Raw genomic sequence first — 17,885 nt, 5'->3', positions numbered from 1 at the left:
CAATTCGAACAGAATAATTTACTAATGTAACCATATGGCTTAGCAACATGATGGTGCAGGTCCGAAGTGAATGGAGTTGGTGTGAAGGGAAAGAAAGTAAAGCATCTAAAACAGAAACTCTAGAAATAAAAACCCAATAATCCTTGGAAATATGCAGATCTATGTCCTCAGACATATAATTTTTTTAGTAAACAAAATGACTTCAGCAGAATATTCATAATTATCCAACCAATAATCCTCAACCATCATTGTAATCATTTAATTCTGTCCACCAATAAGAAAAATAAGAAGTATGCCCTGTGCAAGACACCCAATACTTCTTTAATAGTATGAAATAATTACTTGTTTTCAAAGGTGAGTTAAAATAAAGGGATTAAAAAGCTGACATAATGTGATCCTACCAGAAGCAGCCAGGAACAGCTCTTCACTGAAAGAAACACTTTTCCTCAGAACTGGGCTGACAGGGCTAGAATGATGAGGGGGAAGGCTAGATTCCGAGAGTAGGAGACAGGACTTTTTAAGATGAAGGGAACCACAAGAGAGAGAGGGGGAGCTGGGACACAGGTAAATCCTAGGCCCCTGTGAGTAAGGTGCTGTGGAGGAAAGTAGCAGAGAAAAGATGCAGATTCAGAAGATGACCAGAAAATGCAGAATAAGGAAAGCAATGATGAAACAAAACGTAACAGTAAAAATGGATTTTAAAATGCTACATAAATTACACTAAGCATATGAAGTCATTAGCAAGACCATCTACCCAACACAATATAAATTAAAGGCATAGTCTAAAACGTAGTAAAACCTTCATAGAACTTTGCATTTGTTAAAATTTTTTAAATCACTAACGTGGGATTTTGTGCCATTCTAATAACTTGGAGCAGATTTCTCAAAAACACTTAAATAACCTGCCTTTTTTGGGTTAAGAATGTTAAAGTTAATGTTAAAGTTAATGTTAAAGTTAAAAGGTATATTTTGTAAATTTTTAAAGCCAGAAACTTATTGCCTCAAATATAAACATTATCTAAAGTGGCAAAGTACAGTTCTTCAAATGTTACTAAAACATATCACTTATGAGTATTTTAATTTAATACCCATAAAAAATAAACAGCACCACATTAAATGGTTGCCATCACTAATTTGAAATATTAACTTCTTTCTGTGCATCTTTGAGATATATATTACTCCTATTCTTTTTCCTCTAAAATTTTAATATTCGAGTTTGATTGTAACACTGTATCTACAAGGATTTGAGTATGTAAGGGGCAAATGCTCTCAAATCACCAAAACTATACATGGTTAAAAGCTTGACTTTTTTTTTTTTTTTAAGCTTAAGTCACATGTCAAATCAATATCCTAACACTAGCATTCTAAAATTCCACTCCTACTAGTTGAGTACTTGAAAAAAATATGAAAATAAAGCCTCGTAAAATGTCAAAAATTAGAATTTATAGAAATAAATCAATATGAATTTTTTTTTAATGAGACCTATCTTTAAAAAAAGACAATAGCTTTAACTACAAACAGAAAACCAACTTTCTTAGTCTAAAGCTTTGTTAACTTTATTTTTGGTTCCCCAGTTGCATATAATCAATCAATCATAATCAGCTTACCCCCACTATTCCTCAAAAGACTGATTTTGTATATAGGTAAATTTGAAGGCAAAGAATTATGAAACACATACTCAATTATAGTTTTAGAAATTTTAAAACAGTCATAATTTTGTCATTTCAAATCTCTTCTGGAATATTCAAAGATATTTAGGGATTCACGATAAGTGAAAATATTAAAAAACTATTAATGTTCTATAAGTATGCTATTAAAGATAATGAATAGCATATGATAGTAGAAATACAAAATTATTTAGAAGCATCTGATAAATACAGAAATACATGAGAATCATGTATTAATTATCATAAATAAATCTTTAAAAACTAAAATTTTGGAACTAGAAAATAAAATGTAAAAAAGCTTTCATTGAAAATACAATTGATTGCCTACGAGAAAGATAAGGGAACACAAATCTGATTCAGTTAACTTATTACTTGACAACTTTTTCAGACTTGGCCATTTGGTGAATTAAAGAAAAGGAAACAGAAAGACCAAGAAAATACTTCCAAAAATTTGTCTGTGATGTGACAAAGAATAAAATATAGATAAAAATATTGAAAAGCAGATGCTTTCCAATGCTCAAAGCCTGAAAAAAATATTTTAAGAAAACTTGTTCTTTATGGGGCGCCTGGGTGGCTCAGTGGGTTAAAGCTTCTGCCTTCGGCTCATGTCATGATCCCAGGGTCCTGGAATCGAGCCCCGCATCGGGCTCTTTGCTCAGTGGCGAGCCTGCTTCCCCTTCTCTCTCAGTCTGCCTCTGCCTGCTTGTGATTTCTCTGTCAAATAAATAAAATCTTAAAAAAAAAGAAAGAAAGAAAGAAAGAAAACTTGTTCTTTAATACTATTCTAAGTCTTTCTTGTTTTGATAGGCATGAATTTGGAGGCCAGAATCTCAACCTTTATTTAAATAAATAAATAAACAAACAAACACACACTTCACTATGGTTGGAATGGTTCAGTTTTTATGGTATAAATATGGTTAAGATGCCACATTAAATAGCATCAATTACTATCAAGTATCTCGTGATTTGGGGCACCTGGGTGGCTCAGTCAGTGAGTGTTCGACTCTTGATTTTAGCTCAGGACATGATCTCGGGTCAGGAGATTGGCCCCAAGTGGGGCTCTGTGGTCAGCGGGGAGTCGCTTGGAATTCTCTCCCTGATCTCCCTACAGTCACATCCCATGAGCATGTGCGCACACTCACTTGCGGGCTTGCGCGTGCTCTCTCTCTAAAATAAATATATCTTTAAAAAAAAAAATCTCATGATTTTTAAACGTTACGCATATTATGTATACGTAAATAAAGAATAAAGCTACTGTCTTCAAAAAATTAGGTATCCATAATTATCTTCCTCTCACTCTGTGACTACATTTATAAAAATAGATACTAAATCTGCAGGCTTTCTTTTTAATTCCCTTTCTTTAGAATTAGCACTGGTTTTTCAGAGTTGATTTCTTTTCATTGTTTTCATAAAATCTGGGATCATTTTATAAATTTCTTGTGTAACACACAAAAGATATTAAAGATGATAAAATGACACAGGAGGTATGCAAAATGTTTTCATCAATCTGGAGAGAAAACTGATAAACAAAAACAATATTTATAAAAATTGTTAACTACTAACTTTTTAACTTTTTACATTTTACTTTTCTTAATGATCTGAATAACTTAATTCTACTTTAAGAAGTAATGAAATAATTTGATTTTTTAAACAATTTTTATCATAAAACATTCATAAAAACTCACAGAAATTATTCATCAAAAATACAAATAGGAGAGGGAAAAACTATAAATTGCATACATTGAGAAATATGTAAGAATAAGTAAAGCAAAAATGCTACTTTCTAACCTAGAGAGCAAGACTAGCAAAACCAAACATTTGAAATAGCAAGAAGTTAATAGATATATGTACTCCAATATAACCATTTCAATTCTAAAAACTTTTTCATAATAAAATCTTAGAATTAAGTTCAGAAATAGAAAGAAAAATGAATTTGAAAATGTTTCTACTACATGAGGAATTGGATTGCAAGCTACTAGTGTTATCTTCTATTCAAAAGCTTTAAGATATTATTCCTCATAATATGAGCATGAAATGAAAAAATGTCTACATGCAAAAATAAATTCTGGACTTCATATCTACACTATGATTAAATCAATAAATACAAATTATCTTTGAACAAGATAATTTCTGAGCTATATGAAATTTTCATATTTTAATGGTAGTAACTGAAAATGATCAGTATTCATATTATCTTTTAACTTAAATGCCAAAAATAGGAGGAAAGCCTTGGATGGAAAGCTAATAAAGAACAGAAATAAATCTGGAAAAAAAAAAAAAGAAAGAAAGAAAGAAAAAGAAAAAGGTGGGTGGAAGCGCCTTACCAGTTTTGGGTGTCAAACTCAAATCTGTGTCAGAAGAAGAGGACTGTCGACTGTAGGACTTGGAAGGTGAAAAGGAATAAGTTTGGTTTTTCAGAGGGGTTGAGGGTCCTGATGAGTGAGTATTGGGATTGGGATCTTCATTGAAGGGAATCCTGCCAGAAGAAGGTGGAGAAATATTAAGCAATCATGTGCCAAAGGACCTGACGGAAGGCAGCATGATCCAAACACCAGGAAAGTATTGGGCAGGGCCAGCAGTCATTTCTTAAGTGTGGAGCTGGGTATGAGGCCAAAGACAACCAATTGCTGTTTAACCATTCATCATTCTCCAGATAAATAATTATCTGCACTGAAACAGTTAATAAGCCAAGTAAATAAGCAAAGAAGCATGAAATGACAGACTAAGGGAGTAAAAAATATTAAAAGAAAAAGTAAACAAAAAAAATAAATACATGACTGAAAATACTTTCAAATAAACAATGCTTTTTTAAGTTACAAAGAAAAAATGATGCTGCAAATAGTATGTGCAAATATTCAGAATAGTTTTTATATTTGCACACACAGGTATCTTCAAAAGAAAAATGTTTCCTTATCCTATAGCATCAAGAGTGCCACAGCTAAAAACACAGCAGAGAGAAAAATGAATATAGCTACACAGAACCATTGCATTTTATGCAGAAGAGTTGCTTACCTGTTTTCCAACAGCTCTCTTCCACAGAATAAAACAGACCCTACTATGTAACGGGTTTTGTACATAAATAAAATAAGAAAATCAGAAGCTTTGACAGCTATTTCATTTAGAATCCAATCATCAATTTTATTTCTAACCAAATGCAGAAATAATGGCAAAACACATACTGGAGGATACTCCTAAATCTTACAGGATGCATACATAAGATAGGGTTCTTACAGGATCTATGGAAGAGACTTTGGAAGCTAGAACACTTTCACTTCAGAGTAGTGAGAGCCTCTGTGGTGGCTACATACTGGATTTCTTCACTGCAGCTGGACTTTAAGTAAGAAAAGGAGGAAGCAAAGACTTGTGGCACCTGCCTACACTATGCTACCTGCCTGCCTGCCCTTTACAGCCACTCTGCCTGTGGCCTGCCTTCCCCAGCTCTGGAGTCTGAGCAGTCTCGTACCAGTATAGATGAGAGTGGGAACAGACACAGAGAAGTTCTGAGTAAGTCGTGAGCCAGTAGCAGTGTGAATTGGGCTGTTGTGAGTCGAGCGGCATCCATGGCTTGGAGGATGAACCAGCGGAGACCTGAGGGAATTTGTAGTCAAAGTGGAAGAAAAGAAAACAATACATACAACAGATAGCAAAGTTATGTTAAAATAATTTCAAAGGAGCTTTAGTTAGGGGAAAGGAATTTTTAACCCCCAACATGCAAAAAAACAGACTGAAATTTAAAAAGAATAGCTAAATACTAACTTGTTAGGATACAGGTATAGTTTTAAGGGATCAGATTAATAATTAGGACTGTGAATAAGAAAAACAGGAATAGTGGCATTAAATAAGAAAGACTAAGATTTGGATTCTGAGTTGCTTTAAAATATTTTGATCACCATAAAGTTTACTACACGGGGACAAAACACTCATAAAAATGAATAGTCAAATATAAAGCTCTTATGCTGCTTCTGAAACTGATTACATGTAATTTTATTTTTCTATAAAGAAAGTTTAACAGAGCTGTTTCTGTCTATAATAGCAAGATAGTGGTACTAAAGAATATGAAAATGACAGCATAAAGAAAAATAAACTAAATGGATCCAAGCAAATATAAACATTCCAGTATTTCAGCACTCCAAGTATATTGCTTTCCAGATTATACTGGGAAAAAAAAACACACACACACACACACAAAAAACAAGGGAACACTGCTTTTCAAAACACATTAATAAAAAGCAATGTAGATAATTTTTGTGTGGCTCTCAAATAGAATATATTATTTAAATTTAAAGAGTCTATTAAACTACATTCTGAATTGAAATTCTTTTATCAACTGACACCGTGCAATAGATTATATCTATGTGGATGTATAGACATATTTTCATCACATACACATAGATATATATTCACATATAATATTTAAATTTTCATGAAGAAATTCTGCTAAAAGGGCACAGTTACACTGGGTAGGGAAAAACAGCATATTAGACAACTAAGAATCCTGTACTTCATATTAGCAATTATCTCACTAAGCAGTGCCTTTGCTTATGCATAATGAGGGAAAAAGAATCATATGTGAAAACACTGAGAAACTATCGTATCTCCATTTTTTTTAAAGCAGATCAAGAGTTCAACTTTTCCTGGCCTCTTCTTTTTTACTGGCCAGTGAACATTCCCAGTGATCACAATTTGTCAAAGTTCAAACATGAGCTATCATTGACGGACAATAATGGTCCTTCACAGAATCTACAGACTATTTTCTGAAAATATCACTGGTTTTATGATAGGGCAATGTTTCTGTTTTTGTTGCTAGTTTAAAATAAAAATGTGTTTAATACAACTGATTAAAAATTAAACACCTTATTGGTGACCTATTTGCATACAAACAACAGAGTGAGGTTTCGTTTTTGTTTTCTCTTTCTCTGTTGAAGTGACTAATGTTAAAAATTCTAAGAATCAGTACTGTACAGAGGAGAAATTACAGCTAACGTCTCTTAAGCAGTACTTTTTTTTCAAAGTAGAGAAGCAGTACGTCTTATTTAAATGCACTTTCTACCATCGAGATAGTTCAGCAAGGAAATACCAAAGAGATTTAAATCATTCATTATACTAAATATCTGAAAGGGGAAAAAAAAATGAAGTAGAACACAGTATTAATAAAGGTAAAATAAAATGAACATTGTAAAAGCCTCAAATTATGACATCTAGTTAAAATCCAAATATAATGGACCATCATCATATGTATTCTTGGAGTTCTAATTCTTATCAGTCTTCTTGCATGAAAGATTACCTTGCAGTAATACACCAGTGGCATTTCTAATATTAAATTCATTCAGACAGGAACATAATCCAAACTACCTTTTATCAAATTCCTGTCCAGAATCAATATTGTAACTAAATGTCAAAATAATCATAATCAGTGAATTATAAAACAATTTAAACTAGCAACCAAAATTGATTCATTATCAAAAATACAAAGAAACTGGCTGAGATAAAACAGCCCAAGTACTGAGTTGTTGTTGTTGTTTTTTAATAGCATGACTGAGGTAGTAAGATGTCTTTCAGAAAATCTTAATGAAGCAACTTAAATTCTTCATGATGTGACTATTTGACAACTTGGGGCAAACAGGCTACAGCAAAATTTGAAAAGCAGAATATTTACACAATCCCAGAAGATTTACATTAACAGAATTATTCTTAAATGTAGCCAAAACATATTCCATTACTATCACTATATCATTTTAAGACATCAACAGACAATATAATATTCTCTTTCTACTAAATAATTTAGTGAAAAGAGGAAACCCTCAGACATCACAGCTGCAAAAGCAAGGCCCCTTCAGGCAACTTAGATAAAGCTGGAGGACGGCATGAGAAGGAGGTACTCAAGTCTTTACTTAAATTTGGTGTGGAAAAAGAAAATAAAAAGTGAATCCCTCAAGAAGGTACACCTGCAATCTGACTCTACCTGTGGCAGAAGGCAGTTCATATCGTTTTAAAACCTATCTTAAATGGAATATAGAGCAAATTCACTCTTCGATTTATTTAAAACAAGTCATTTCACTTGCCAAGGTACTTTCCAATAAAATCAGGCAACATATATATAATACTGTGCTCTCTCATGACTAGAATTTAATCTGCATGACTAAAGGCCAACAGAAAGGAAACAGTTAAACAGAATAAGCTTAAGAGGAAAATCTCATTTTTAAAAATACTGTTTAAAAAAAAGTTGAATCACCATATTGTACATGTGAAACTAATAGAACACTATATATTACACTGGAATTAAATTTTTTTTAAAAAGACTGTGATTGTTTTCTAGTCAACCTTTCTTGACTATTGTTAATCCGGGAAGCATTTCAGGTTTTCTGATTACAGAATCCTGACTCCTTGATGATACAGGGCAGGGGTCAGCAAACTACACAGGTCAAATCCATCCTGCACCTGTTTTGTAAATCATCAGGTTTTATTGGAACACAGCCACACTCACTTATTTGCATAGTCAATGGCTGTTTTCATGTTAGAATGGCAAAGCTGAACAGTTATGAGCAAAGACTAAATTATTATTTACCTGTATCTTCTGGTGATTTACAAAAAAAAATTATTGACCCTTGATCTAGAAGAATCTCTAAATCAGTGGGTCTCAATGGAAGTACTACTGGCATTTAGGATGAAACAAGTCTTCATCTTGTACAGAGTCGCCCTTTGCTGTGTACAACAGTGAGCATTTCTAGTTCCCAACCAGGATCTGCCCCCATTCCCCAATCAACATGACAGAAAATTTTCATTTTAAACATTTCTTGTAGACAGCACCATCCCACCACATTGAGTATCTTCTGACTTAGACAAAAATGGTATCACATAAGCCAAATCCAGCCAACCAAAATGTTTTGTTGAATCACACTCAGTTTTTATAAAATGTATGAGCCTAAATTCCTTTAGCTCAGGAACAGCAAACTCCTTTTTTTGGTAAACAAAGACAGGAACTATATGGCTAGTGCGTGAAATATTTACTATCCGGCCTTTTACAGAAAAAGTTTGCCAACATCTGCTTTACACAATCCTCAGTACTCCCTATTTAATTATACTCAATTATTTTATTTACATAAACGATCCTCTGTAGACATTTGCATGAGACCCCTGCATGGGTCAATCTTTCCTGCTATACTTCTCTTTTCTATACTATGTTGCTAATAATAAGCAAAATTGGATTATAAGGTATAATAGTGGGTTTTAAGCATTCCCCAAAGAATAAGTAAAAATGTTCTGAATATATAGTGCCTAAAGATCTGAAATAAGTTTAGCTTTATATTATTTAACTTGAATTTCATATTAAGAAAGTATAAATAAATTATTAGAAATAGCTAAATAGATTAAAGCTTCAGATTTTCATAATCATCTCTGATCATAAAAATTACCATAGGAAAAAAATCACCATATTAAAAAATGTATGTTAAACAACCCTACTAGAATATTTCAAATCAAATGAAAACATAAGAGTAAAAGAGAAAAAGCTCCATAAGAACGACTCATTGATTCATACTTACTCCTTCATTTCTTTGGACGGGGAATTACATGCAGGAAGGAATGCTGCTGGGCTACTTAGTTTATCCAGTGTACATGCTGTTCCTATGGCTCGTACCACTAACCCAGATTCACCTTCCAGATCAAAACACTGTAAGTACCCAACGACTGCATTTCCTCTCATTTCAAGCACTTTCAAGCCAATCTTCCTCTGCAGTTCACCTGCAAAAAAAGGGAAGAAAATGCATTCTGCTTTAGATCTTCACATTACATAATATAAAGCTGGATATGATAGCAATAAAAAAAGTCAAAAAATCATAGATTTTTAGAACTTGAAAAGAACCTAAAAGATTATCTGCTCTAGCCTCCTAATTTCAGGGAGGTAAGACATTAACTAGTTGCATTTTACAGATGCAGCAAAATTAAGATTCACTCATTCATGCATTCATTTACCAAATAATTTCTGGTTGTGTACTATGTGCCTGGCATTCTTTCTTTCTTCTAAGTGCTAGAAATACAGAGGTAAACAAAAAAGATATATTATTTAATAGATTAAATGACATTATATATTATAGTAAGTATAAATATATTTATAGTGATTTATAAATATTAAAGTATAATTGATATATTTTTAATATGATATGTTTACATATTTTATATTTAAAAACATAAATCTATTATATATAAATATAACATTTATATTTATTAAATATAACATTTATACTCATTTATTGTCTGATATACATATGTGAATATACATACATACATATATATACACACATATGTACATATACATTTTAAATGAAAAACAAGTTCTTCAAAGAAAAAAAGAAAAGTAATGGGGTAAGAATGGCAGGAAGAAGTACACGGAGCTAAAACATGTTGTCAGAGAAAAACTATGAAAAGGAAACAAAAAACATTAGAGAGATTACCTAAACTCTGACTATAAATAAATGCTAGAGAAAGGAAAACCAGAACCCAGTTTCCTACTTCCTTGCTCAGGGTTCTTTCCACTATGCCACTTCGTGAGCACAAATTCCTTTTACTGCCTAGTTAAGAAGGAAATATAAGCTTCTGGTTCAGATTTCCTCTTATAAGATGTCAACGTGGTACATTCAGAAAGATTGGGCAAGGGTAGAGAATCAGTCAAATGCAATTCATAGCCTTCACTGTAAAATTCCACATAGCATGTCAAAAGGAAATGAAAATTTAACAGTATTAAGTATATCAGTAATGAAGTTATTTCTTTTAAATACCTGACATTAAAGAAATGAGTCTCTGTCTGGCCTCATTTGATGCCCTTGGTGTACGAATTCGATCAATCCATTGATATTCTGGGTCTTCATTGACCACAAGCTCTTCTACAAAACCATGAATTATTACAGCTCTATAGCACTTTGGAATAGATGTTGCTGTTGAAAGAAATTGTCTATTATGCTTCTATTTATAACAACGTTAAATTCAATTTTTAAAAAAATGTACAATTAAATTCTTACCTTTTGGATACATAATACAAGAACACATTTACTGTGTTAATTTCAATGTAATTATAATAGTCATACTTCCAGCCTTCTAAATTCCATATTGTTCTTAGAAATAATCATTTTCTTTAATTAAGACCACTTGTTTTTCACATAGTAAAAACAGTAGATACAAGTTATATTTTTATAATTTGGAAAACAGCCATAGACAACCTTAGATAGCATTCAATACAATGAATGTCAGTTAGGTAATCATTGTATAAATAGGTACAGAGTGGGTAATAAATACAAAAAACTTTATTCAAAGCCCTCTGAAAAAGTTCTTCCTTACAACATACAGTGCAGCCTCAAAAGTCAAAACCATCACCTTTCTGACAATCTGAGGAGTCATACAGCCCTGCAATTGCCAATAATCTTTTTTTTTTTAAAGATTTTATTTATTTATTTGACAGAAAGAGACACAGCAAGAGGGGGAATACAAGTAGAGGGAGTGGGAGAGGGAGAAGCAGGTTTCCCACCAAACAGGGAGCCTGACACAGGCCTCGATCCCAGGACCCCGGGACAGCAACTCAAGCCGAAGGCAGACACTCAACAACTGAGCCACCCAGGTGCCCCTCCAATAATCTATGGCCATATGGCCAACTGGTTCAGTAGTCACTATACTATTTAACAAACTCATTTAATATAAATAATACCAAATGTCGTTAGATTTAAAATAAGATCTAATTAGATCCAAAGAAAGAAAAACAAGCAAAACAATTTTTTTTTTAAAAGGGAGAAACTAAGAACACCTATCCCAAATTAGTCTCCTAAAATAGATATCCATGCCTTAAAGCTAACTCAACTACTTAGGAGTTTTCAACCCAATTAATCCAGGCTGGCTGTGACTGCCTACATCTGCCCAATGCCAGGCCATATTTCATGGCACTTGAGGGACTATATCTGTAGATGATACCTATTTAATTTTGGATAGCATCACAATGTTTGGTTATAGTGCTCAGCCCTTACCTTAACAATGTCTTATACTATAATACCACTGGAGGAGAGCATGACTGGCTCAGTCAGTAGAGCGTACGACACTTGGATCTCAGGACTGTGGGTTTGAGCCCCACATTGGATGTAGAGATTACTTAAAAACAAAATCTTAGGGGCGCCTGGGTGGCTCAGTGGGTTAAAGCCTCTGCCTTCGGCTCAGGTCATGATCCCAGGGTCCTGGGATCGAGCCCCGCGTCAGGCTCTCTGCTCGGCAGGGAGCCTGCTGCTTCCTCCTCTCTCTCTCTGCCTGCCTCTCTGCCTACTTGTGATCTCTGTCTGTCAAATAAATAAATAAAATCTTTAAAAAAAAAAAAAAAATCTTAAAAAAAAAAAAATAAAAATAAAGGTAAAAAAATAAAATACCACTGGATTTTTCTTTTTTGACAGTTACACAAAGTTTAATATAGTCATATCTCCTAGGGGCGCCTGGGTGGTTCAGTGGGTTAATGCCTCTGCCTTCGGCTCAGGTCATGATCCCAGGGTCCTGGGATCAAGCCCCGCATCAGGCTCTCTGCTCAGCGGGGAGCCTGCTTCCTCCTCTCTCTCTGCCTGCCTCTCTGTCTACTTGTGATCTCTGTCAAATAAATAAATAAAATCTTTAAAAATATATATATATAGTCATATCTTCTACATATTAACAAAGCAACTTGTTCTAATTTGTAAAAGAAAACTTTAATTGGCAATATTCATCACTGTGAAATTAATAAGATGAATATGGGAAATTACTTTAGAGCTTGTTTTTCACAGAGATTGACCTACTGGTAGAAGAGGAAAACCTATGGGGTACCTGGGTGTTCGCTTCAGTTAAGGGTCCAACTCTTGGTTTCTGCTCAGATCATGACCTCATGGGTCCTAGGATCAAGCCCCAAATCAGGCTCCTTGCTTAGTGTGGACTCTGCTTGAAGATTTTCTCCCTCTGCCCTTACCCCCATCTGCATGTTCCCCTCTCTCTCAAAAAAATAAATCTTTAAAAAAAAAAAAGCTGTAAGCTTCTCCATAAGTTGATGTCTGATAATAATGCTTTTTAAGACTACTGCAGACTTCTACAAAATATACCTGTCCACCCACCACAAATGGCTCCATATCTGTATTACCTAGTACAGATGGTATTACATGGTCTATCTGAATTAAGTCTGATTATATAACTTAACGCATGTAGCCTCATCAAGTTTGTTTTCCCAACTGTAGATATTAGAGAGCATGGGATTTGTTTTCATTGATTGTGAAAGTACAAGTCCATCTCCCCCTACGTTGTTGCTGACTACTGATAACCAGCTGACATCAAGGTAGCACAGGCTACTGTTCAGATATAGTGCATCACTTAACTCTTTATAATATCGTGCTTACATATACACAATGCAACAAGGCAGTGATTTTCCTTCAGCATGTGGCCTAGATCAACTGCAGACTCCTCCTATTCACCATATGGTATAGGTAAGTTTGGGTATATTCCCTTAGTTTTTTGGTTTTCAGTTAGGACTGTAGCAAATGCTATCACATTTTGCATTTCCAGACCACAGTCACTCCGATCTCATTTCTGTAAGAATGAATTAATTTTTAGCATTCCTGTAAAACAGATCCCACCGTCATTTTCAAACTTGTTTCCAGTCATTCTTAGATATTTCAGAGTTGTATTATTACGCAGTTCTTTTGCAATCAATTCTCACCTTCAGGCCCAATATTACTAACATAAGATTTAAGTAAAAAAGATTAAGTTGTTTCATTAATACATGGATTCTTTGTTGAAATTCTGGAAAAAACCCAAAATCTTCACCAGTCATTCTACCAGCAGTAAGCAACTATTACCAGCAATGTTTACTGTGATTTCTTCCAAAGTCTGGAGTAGGGGCTAGAGTATAAGCCAGAGTAGGGTCAGGAAGGGTGGTCTCCTTCCTGCTGCTCCACAAACTCCTCCAACCTCGTAGTCATGATAACCATGTATACCTCGTGCCCCAATGGACTATTCTAACAAAAATTTCTAAGAACTTGTAAGAAAGATTTCATTCACTTTAAAATCAAATAAATAGTCCCCAGAGGTACAGTAATTGTTTCTGAAAAATGGACAATTCCCTCGTAGGTATTAAAACCAAAGTATAATAGGTTTTCCATTAGCTTTCTGAAGTATTAATTTGATTAACTATATTTGACAATTAAATTCCCTGTTAAATGTGAAATAAAATGCATTTACTTACTGCAAAAGAATTTGACTCCACACGACGATTGCCTAAATCGATTTAAATCATTGAAGAGGTCTACTTTGACAATTACATTGATTTCCCCACGGATACCTAAAATTTCAAAAGGAAAATCAAGTTTTTACCTTAACAAAATAAAGCACAATTAAATAATCCAGCAAATGAATGCCAACTTGTGATTTTAAAATAACATTAATCATAATAGCAATGCTAATACTTTCCTAATTATTTTTACTCTAAGTAGTTTATTACATATTCTGAAGTACATATACACACTAGAAAATGAAAAAGTCTCTACTTATTTGAATCAAAGGAGCCATATTTGAATTGATGACAATAATGACGGTAACAGCTGAGCACAGATAATGTTCTAAATGCCTTACGTGTAGTATCTCATAGATCTCACACCAACCCAGTAAGGTAATTTCTGTAGTATACCATCCTCATGTTATAGAGGAAAACATTAAAGTTTAATGAAAGTTAAATAATTTGCATAGTGTCAATAACTAGTTAAGTAGTACAGCAAATTTAGAAGTATGATCTTAAATGGTCTTAACAACAAATGCGAAGAATCTGATTTACCACAAAAACTTTATTCTTTTCAATGAATATATTAAGTTAAAATGAGCTAAGAAATTCCAAAAATAAGGGTTTTTCAGAATATGCCCTAATAAATAAAAATGACCCGGTCTCTATTCCTAACAATTACTAAATATTTTTACTGGACTGTCCTGATTGCATGTCAATCAAATTCAGTTATTGAAGGCCTTCTAAGAAGAGTGACCTACTAAAATAATGAGATGATGTTCTTAACAAAGGGTCCATAAACATTAAACCAAATATAAACAGCATTTAATATAAAATATTTATATATATGTAATATATAAATATATATTTTTATATATATATAAAATATATAAATATAATTCATTCATTCATACTGCTATTGCCTTTAATCTAAGCTAAGCTAACTCTGATTATTTCTCCAGTGGTGTGTTTTATTGGTAATACACTACTGGATTTTATTTTCTGACTACAAGAATAATACACTTATATTATAAAAAATACAGAATAAAGCAAAAGAGCAAAAACAGGATTGTAGTTCAGAAATAAATCTATCCAAGAATAAACATTTTAGTGGGATACCTGCGTGCTCAGTTAGTTAAGCGTCCAATTCTTGGTTTTAGCTCAGGTCATCACCTCGGGGTCCTGAGATGGAGCCCCATAGGGCTCTATGCTCAGCAGGGAGTCTGCTTGAGATTCTCTCCCTCTGCCCCTCCTCATACTCTCTCTTTCCCTCCTCTATTTTTTATTTTAAAAAAAATAAATCTTTTTTAAAACAGAATAAACATTTTATCATGTATTCTGCCAATTTATCATATGATATCACATATATGCAATTCTTTTCTTTCTAAACAAATATGTAATCATCCTATAGTAGTAATGTTTTATAATCTGAATTTTACAAAATTTTACAATTTTGCTATGCCATTCTACTCTAAATAATGCATTTTGATCAGGCTAAACAATTCATGATCTATATATGCTCTAACTTATCTAAGTAAATCTTCTTTTCCAATTTATTTTAGCATTATAAATATTAATTAATAATAATAGAATGTATCACAATAAATATACTTTGACATAAATCTGTTTATTATAATAAAACTACTATCAACAGAATTGCCAGGTCAAAAATGAAAAATTGGCAGAAAGATGCTAGACTATAGAGAGAAACATTTGCCAGTTCCTTATGGGTCCATTTGCCATTCTAAAAAGATGGCACATTTTCAGGCTGACAGTTCTCAAACTTTCTGATGTCAGAACCACTTTATAATCTCAAAAATTATTGAGAACTTCAAGGAGTTTTTGTTTATATGCATCATATGTTAGTATTTACCATGTTATAATTAAAATTAAAAGTGAGAGGGACACTTTGATGGCTCAGTCGGTTGGACCTCTGACTTCAGCTCAGGTCATGATATCAGGGTCCTGGGATCATATTCCCCACTCAGTGGGGAGTCTGTTTCTCCTCCCTTTGCTCCACCCCCTGCTCATTCTCTCCCTCTCCCTCTCTCTCTCAAATAAATAAAATCTTTTTAAAAATTTTAAAATTAAAGATTTCGGGTGCCTGGTTGGCTCAGTGGGATAAAACCTCTGCCTCTGGCTCAGGTCATGATTCCAGCGTCTTAGGATCGAGTCCCGTATTGGGCTCTCTGCTCAGCGGGGAGCCTGCTTCCCTTCCTCTCTCTCTGCCTGTCTCTCTGCCTACTTGTGATCTCTGTCTGTCAAATAAATAAATAAAATCTTTTTTTAAAAAATTAAATTAAATTAAATTAAAGATTAAAAATTAAATTGAAAATGAAAATGAAAGCTGGGAATTTTAAAAAGTAATTACTTAATACTATAAACATTTTTATAAAATGGGAGAAGGGGGTGGGATTATGGACATTGGGGAGGGTATGTGCTTTGGTGAGTGCTGTGAAGTGTGTAAACCTGGTGATTCACAGACCTGTACCCCTGGGGATAAAAATATATGTTTATAAAAAATAAAAAATTAAAAAAAAAAATAACTAATTTTGAAAAACAAAAAACTCGTAATGAGAATAGCACTTACATTTTTTTAGTTCTCTATAATGTTTAGCTTCATGGAATACAGTTAGATTCTATTTCTGGTCTGTATTCAATGTGCAGTGATATCATATATCATAAAAACTCCAGAAAATTCCACTGTACCTTTGTAAGATGATTTTTAAATCATGCATTTATTTTCTTTATTGTACAAATTTAGCAGGGATTACTTCAAATTATGTTCTGAAAAATAACAATTTCACCAACAATACTTTGTGACTCCCTATTAAAAGGAAAATATCTTGGGACGCCTGGGTGGCTCAGTTGGTTAGGCAGCTGCCTTCAGCTCAGGTCATGATCCCAGCATCCTGGGATCGAGTCCCACATCGGTCTCCTTGCTCGGCAGGGAGCCCGCTTCTCCCTCTGACTCTGCCTGCCACTCTGTCTGCCTGTGCTCACGTTCCCTCTGACAAATAAATAAATAAAATCTTTAAAAATATATATATATCTCTTACATATACATCTTTTAAAACCATAAATGTAGCACAGAAGTCTCTATGGATAATTTTTAATAATCATGATATATTTTCTTAAAATATACTCCTTACCATGTATGGTATCATATATTGGAAACCATCCTGAGATGACTGTTGCAGCCTCACTGTAGAGTAAGGGATCAATATCAATGTACACCTTACCAATGGCATCATTTGCACTATAAGTATCATGGTCAAGAACTGTGATCTGTAGAGGCTCATCCTGTAAATCTTCATCGTCCACCTGAAAGTATACCTTAAAATTAAATCTTTTTATTTTTCAATCTTCATTACCATAAATATACATATATACCAAATATAAATGACTTACTTATAAAAAAAAAACAACAGAGATTTATCTCTAAGCACAAAGGTAAAGGAATTAACACACACACACACACACAAAAGTTATAATCCCTTTTTCTATAAAAGATGCCAAATTTCTAAGGAAAAAAAGTATAGTTTGGGGCACCTGGGGGCTCAGTTGGTTGGTATCCAACTCTTGATCTTAGCTCAGGTCTTGATCTCAGCACCATGAGTTCAGGCCGTGTTGGGCTGCATGTTTAAGTTCTTTTTCTACATTTTATTCTGTGCCAGGGCCGTGCTTAATTTCTGTTTCTACATACAATCCTGTGTTTTACTACTCTACATATAATATCCAGCAAAAATGCTTAAAGAACGTCATAACAGGGTCCATACAATATCTACAGGAGAGCAAAGATGCTAATGAGCACCATGATACCATCATTTATTTCTAAAGACAATTTCCCAGAATAAAACTATAGGAAAACTAACATATTATTGGTAAAAACAAAACAAAACAAACAAACAAAAAAAAAACAACTAAAGCTCATGAACTAAGTAAGTGAAATAAATGTACTC

General features: G+C 33.4%; 1 protein-coding gene and 1 long non-coding RNA gene across 32 annotated transcripts in view; one reads left to right on the top strand and one right to left on the bottom strand.

Annotated features, from left to right (window-relative positions):
* The window catches only part of C2CD5 (C2 calcium dependent domain containing 5), a 97,877-nt gene that overhangs the window by 61,187 nt on the left and 18,805 nt on the right, over window positions 1-17,885 (bottom strand). For 18 of the 31 annotated variants that reach the window (XM_082740516.1, XM_082740513.1, XM_082740498.1 and 15 more), the window contains 5 exons: window positions 17,076-17,247; window positions 13,894-13,989; window positions 10,442-10,597; window positions 9,209-9,407; window positions 3,992-4,143 (listed from right to left, as the gene is read on the bottom strand). In XM_082740516.1, coding sequence (XP_082596642.1) covers window positions 3,992-4,143; window positions 9,209-9,407; window positions 10,442-10,597; window positions 13,894-13,989; window positions 17,076-17,247 — 775 coding nt within the window. Of the gene's footprint in view, window positions 1-3,991; window positions 4,144-5,130; window positions 5,256-9,208; window positions 9,408-10,441; window positions 10,598-13,893; window positions 13,990-17,075; window positions 17,248-17,885 lie in introns of all 31 variants that reach the window. The other 13 variants (XM_082740508.1, XM_082740503.1, XM_082740528.1 and 10 more) reach the window with 2 other exon arrangements.
* The window catches only part of LOC309869411, an 85,425-nt gene that overhangs the window by 65,176 nt on the left and 2,364 nt on the right, over window positions 1-17,885 (top strand). The gene's annotated exons all lie outside the window — the stretch shown is intronic.

This window comes from Mustela nivalis (assembly GCF_964662115.1).
Source record: "Mustela nivalis genome assembly, chromosome: 7".
NCBI classification, from domain to species: Eukaryota; Metazoa; Chordata; class Mammalia; order Carnivora; family Mustelidae; genus Mustela; species Mustela nivalis.
Note: the sequence above shows the minus strand (reverse complement) of the source record. Positions and strands in the feature narration are given on the sequence as shown.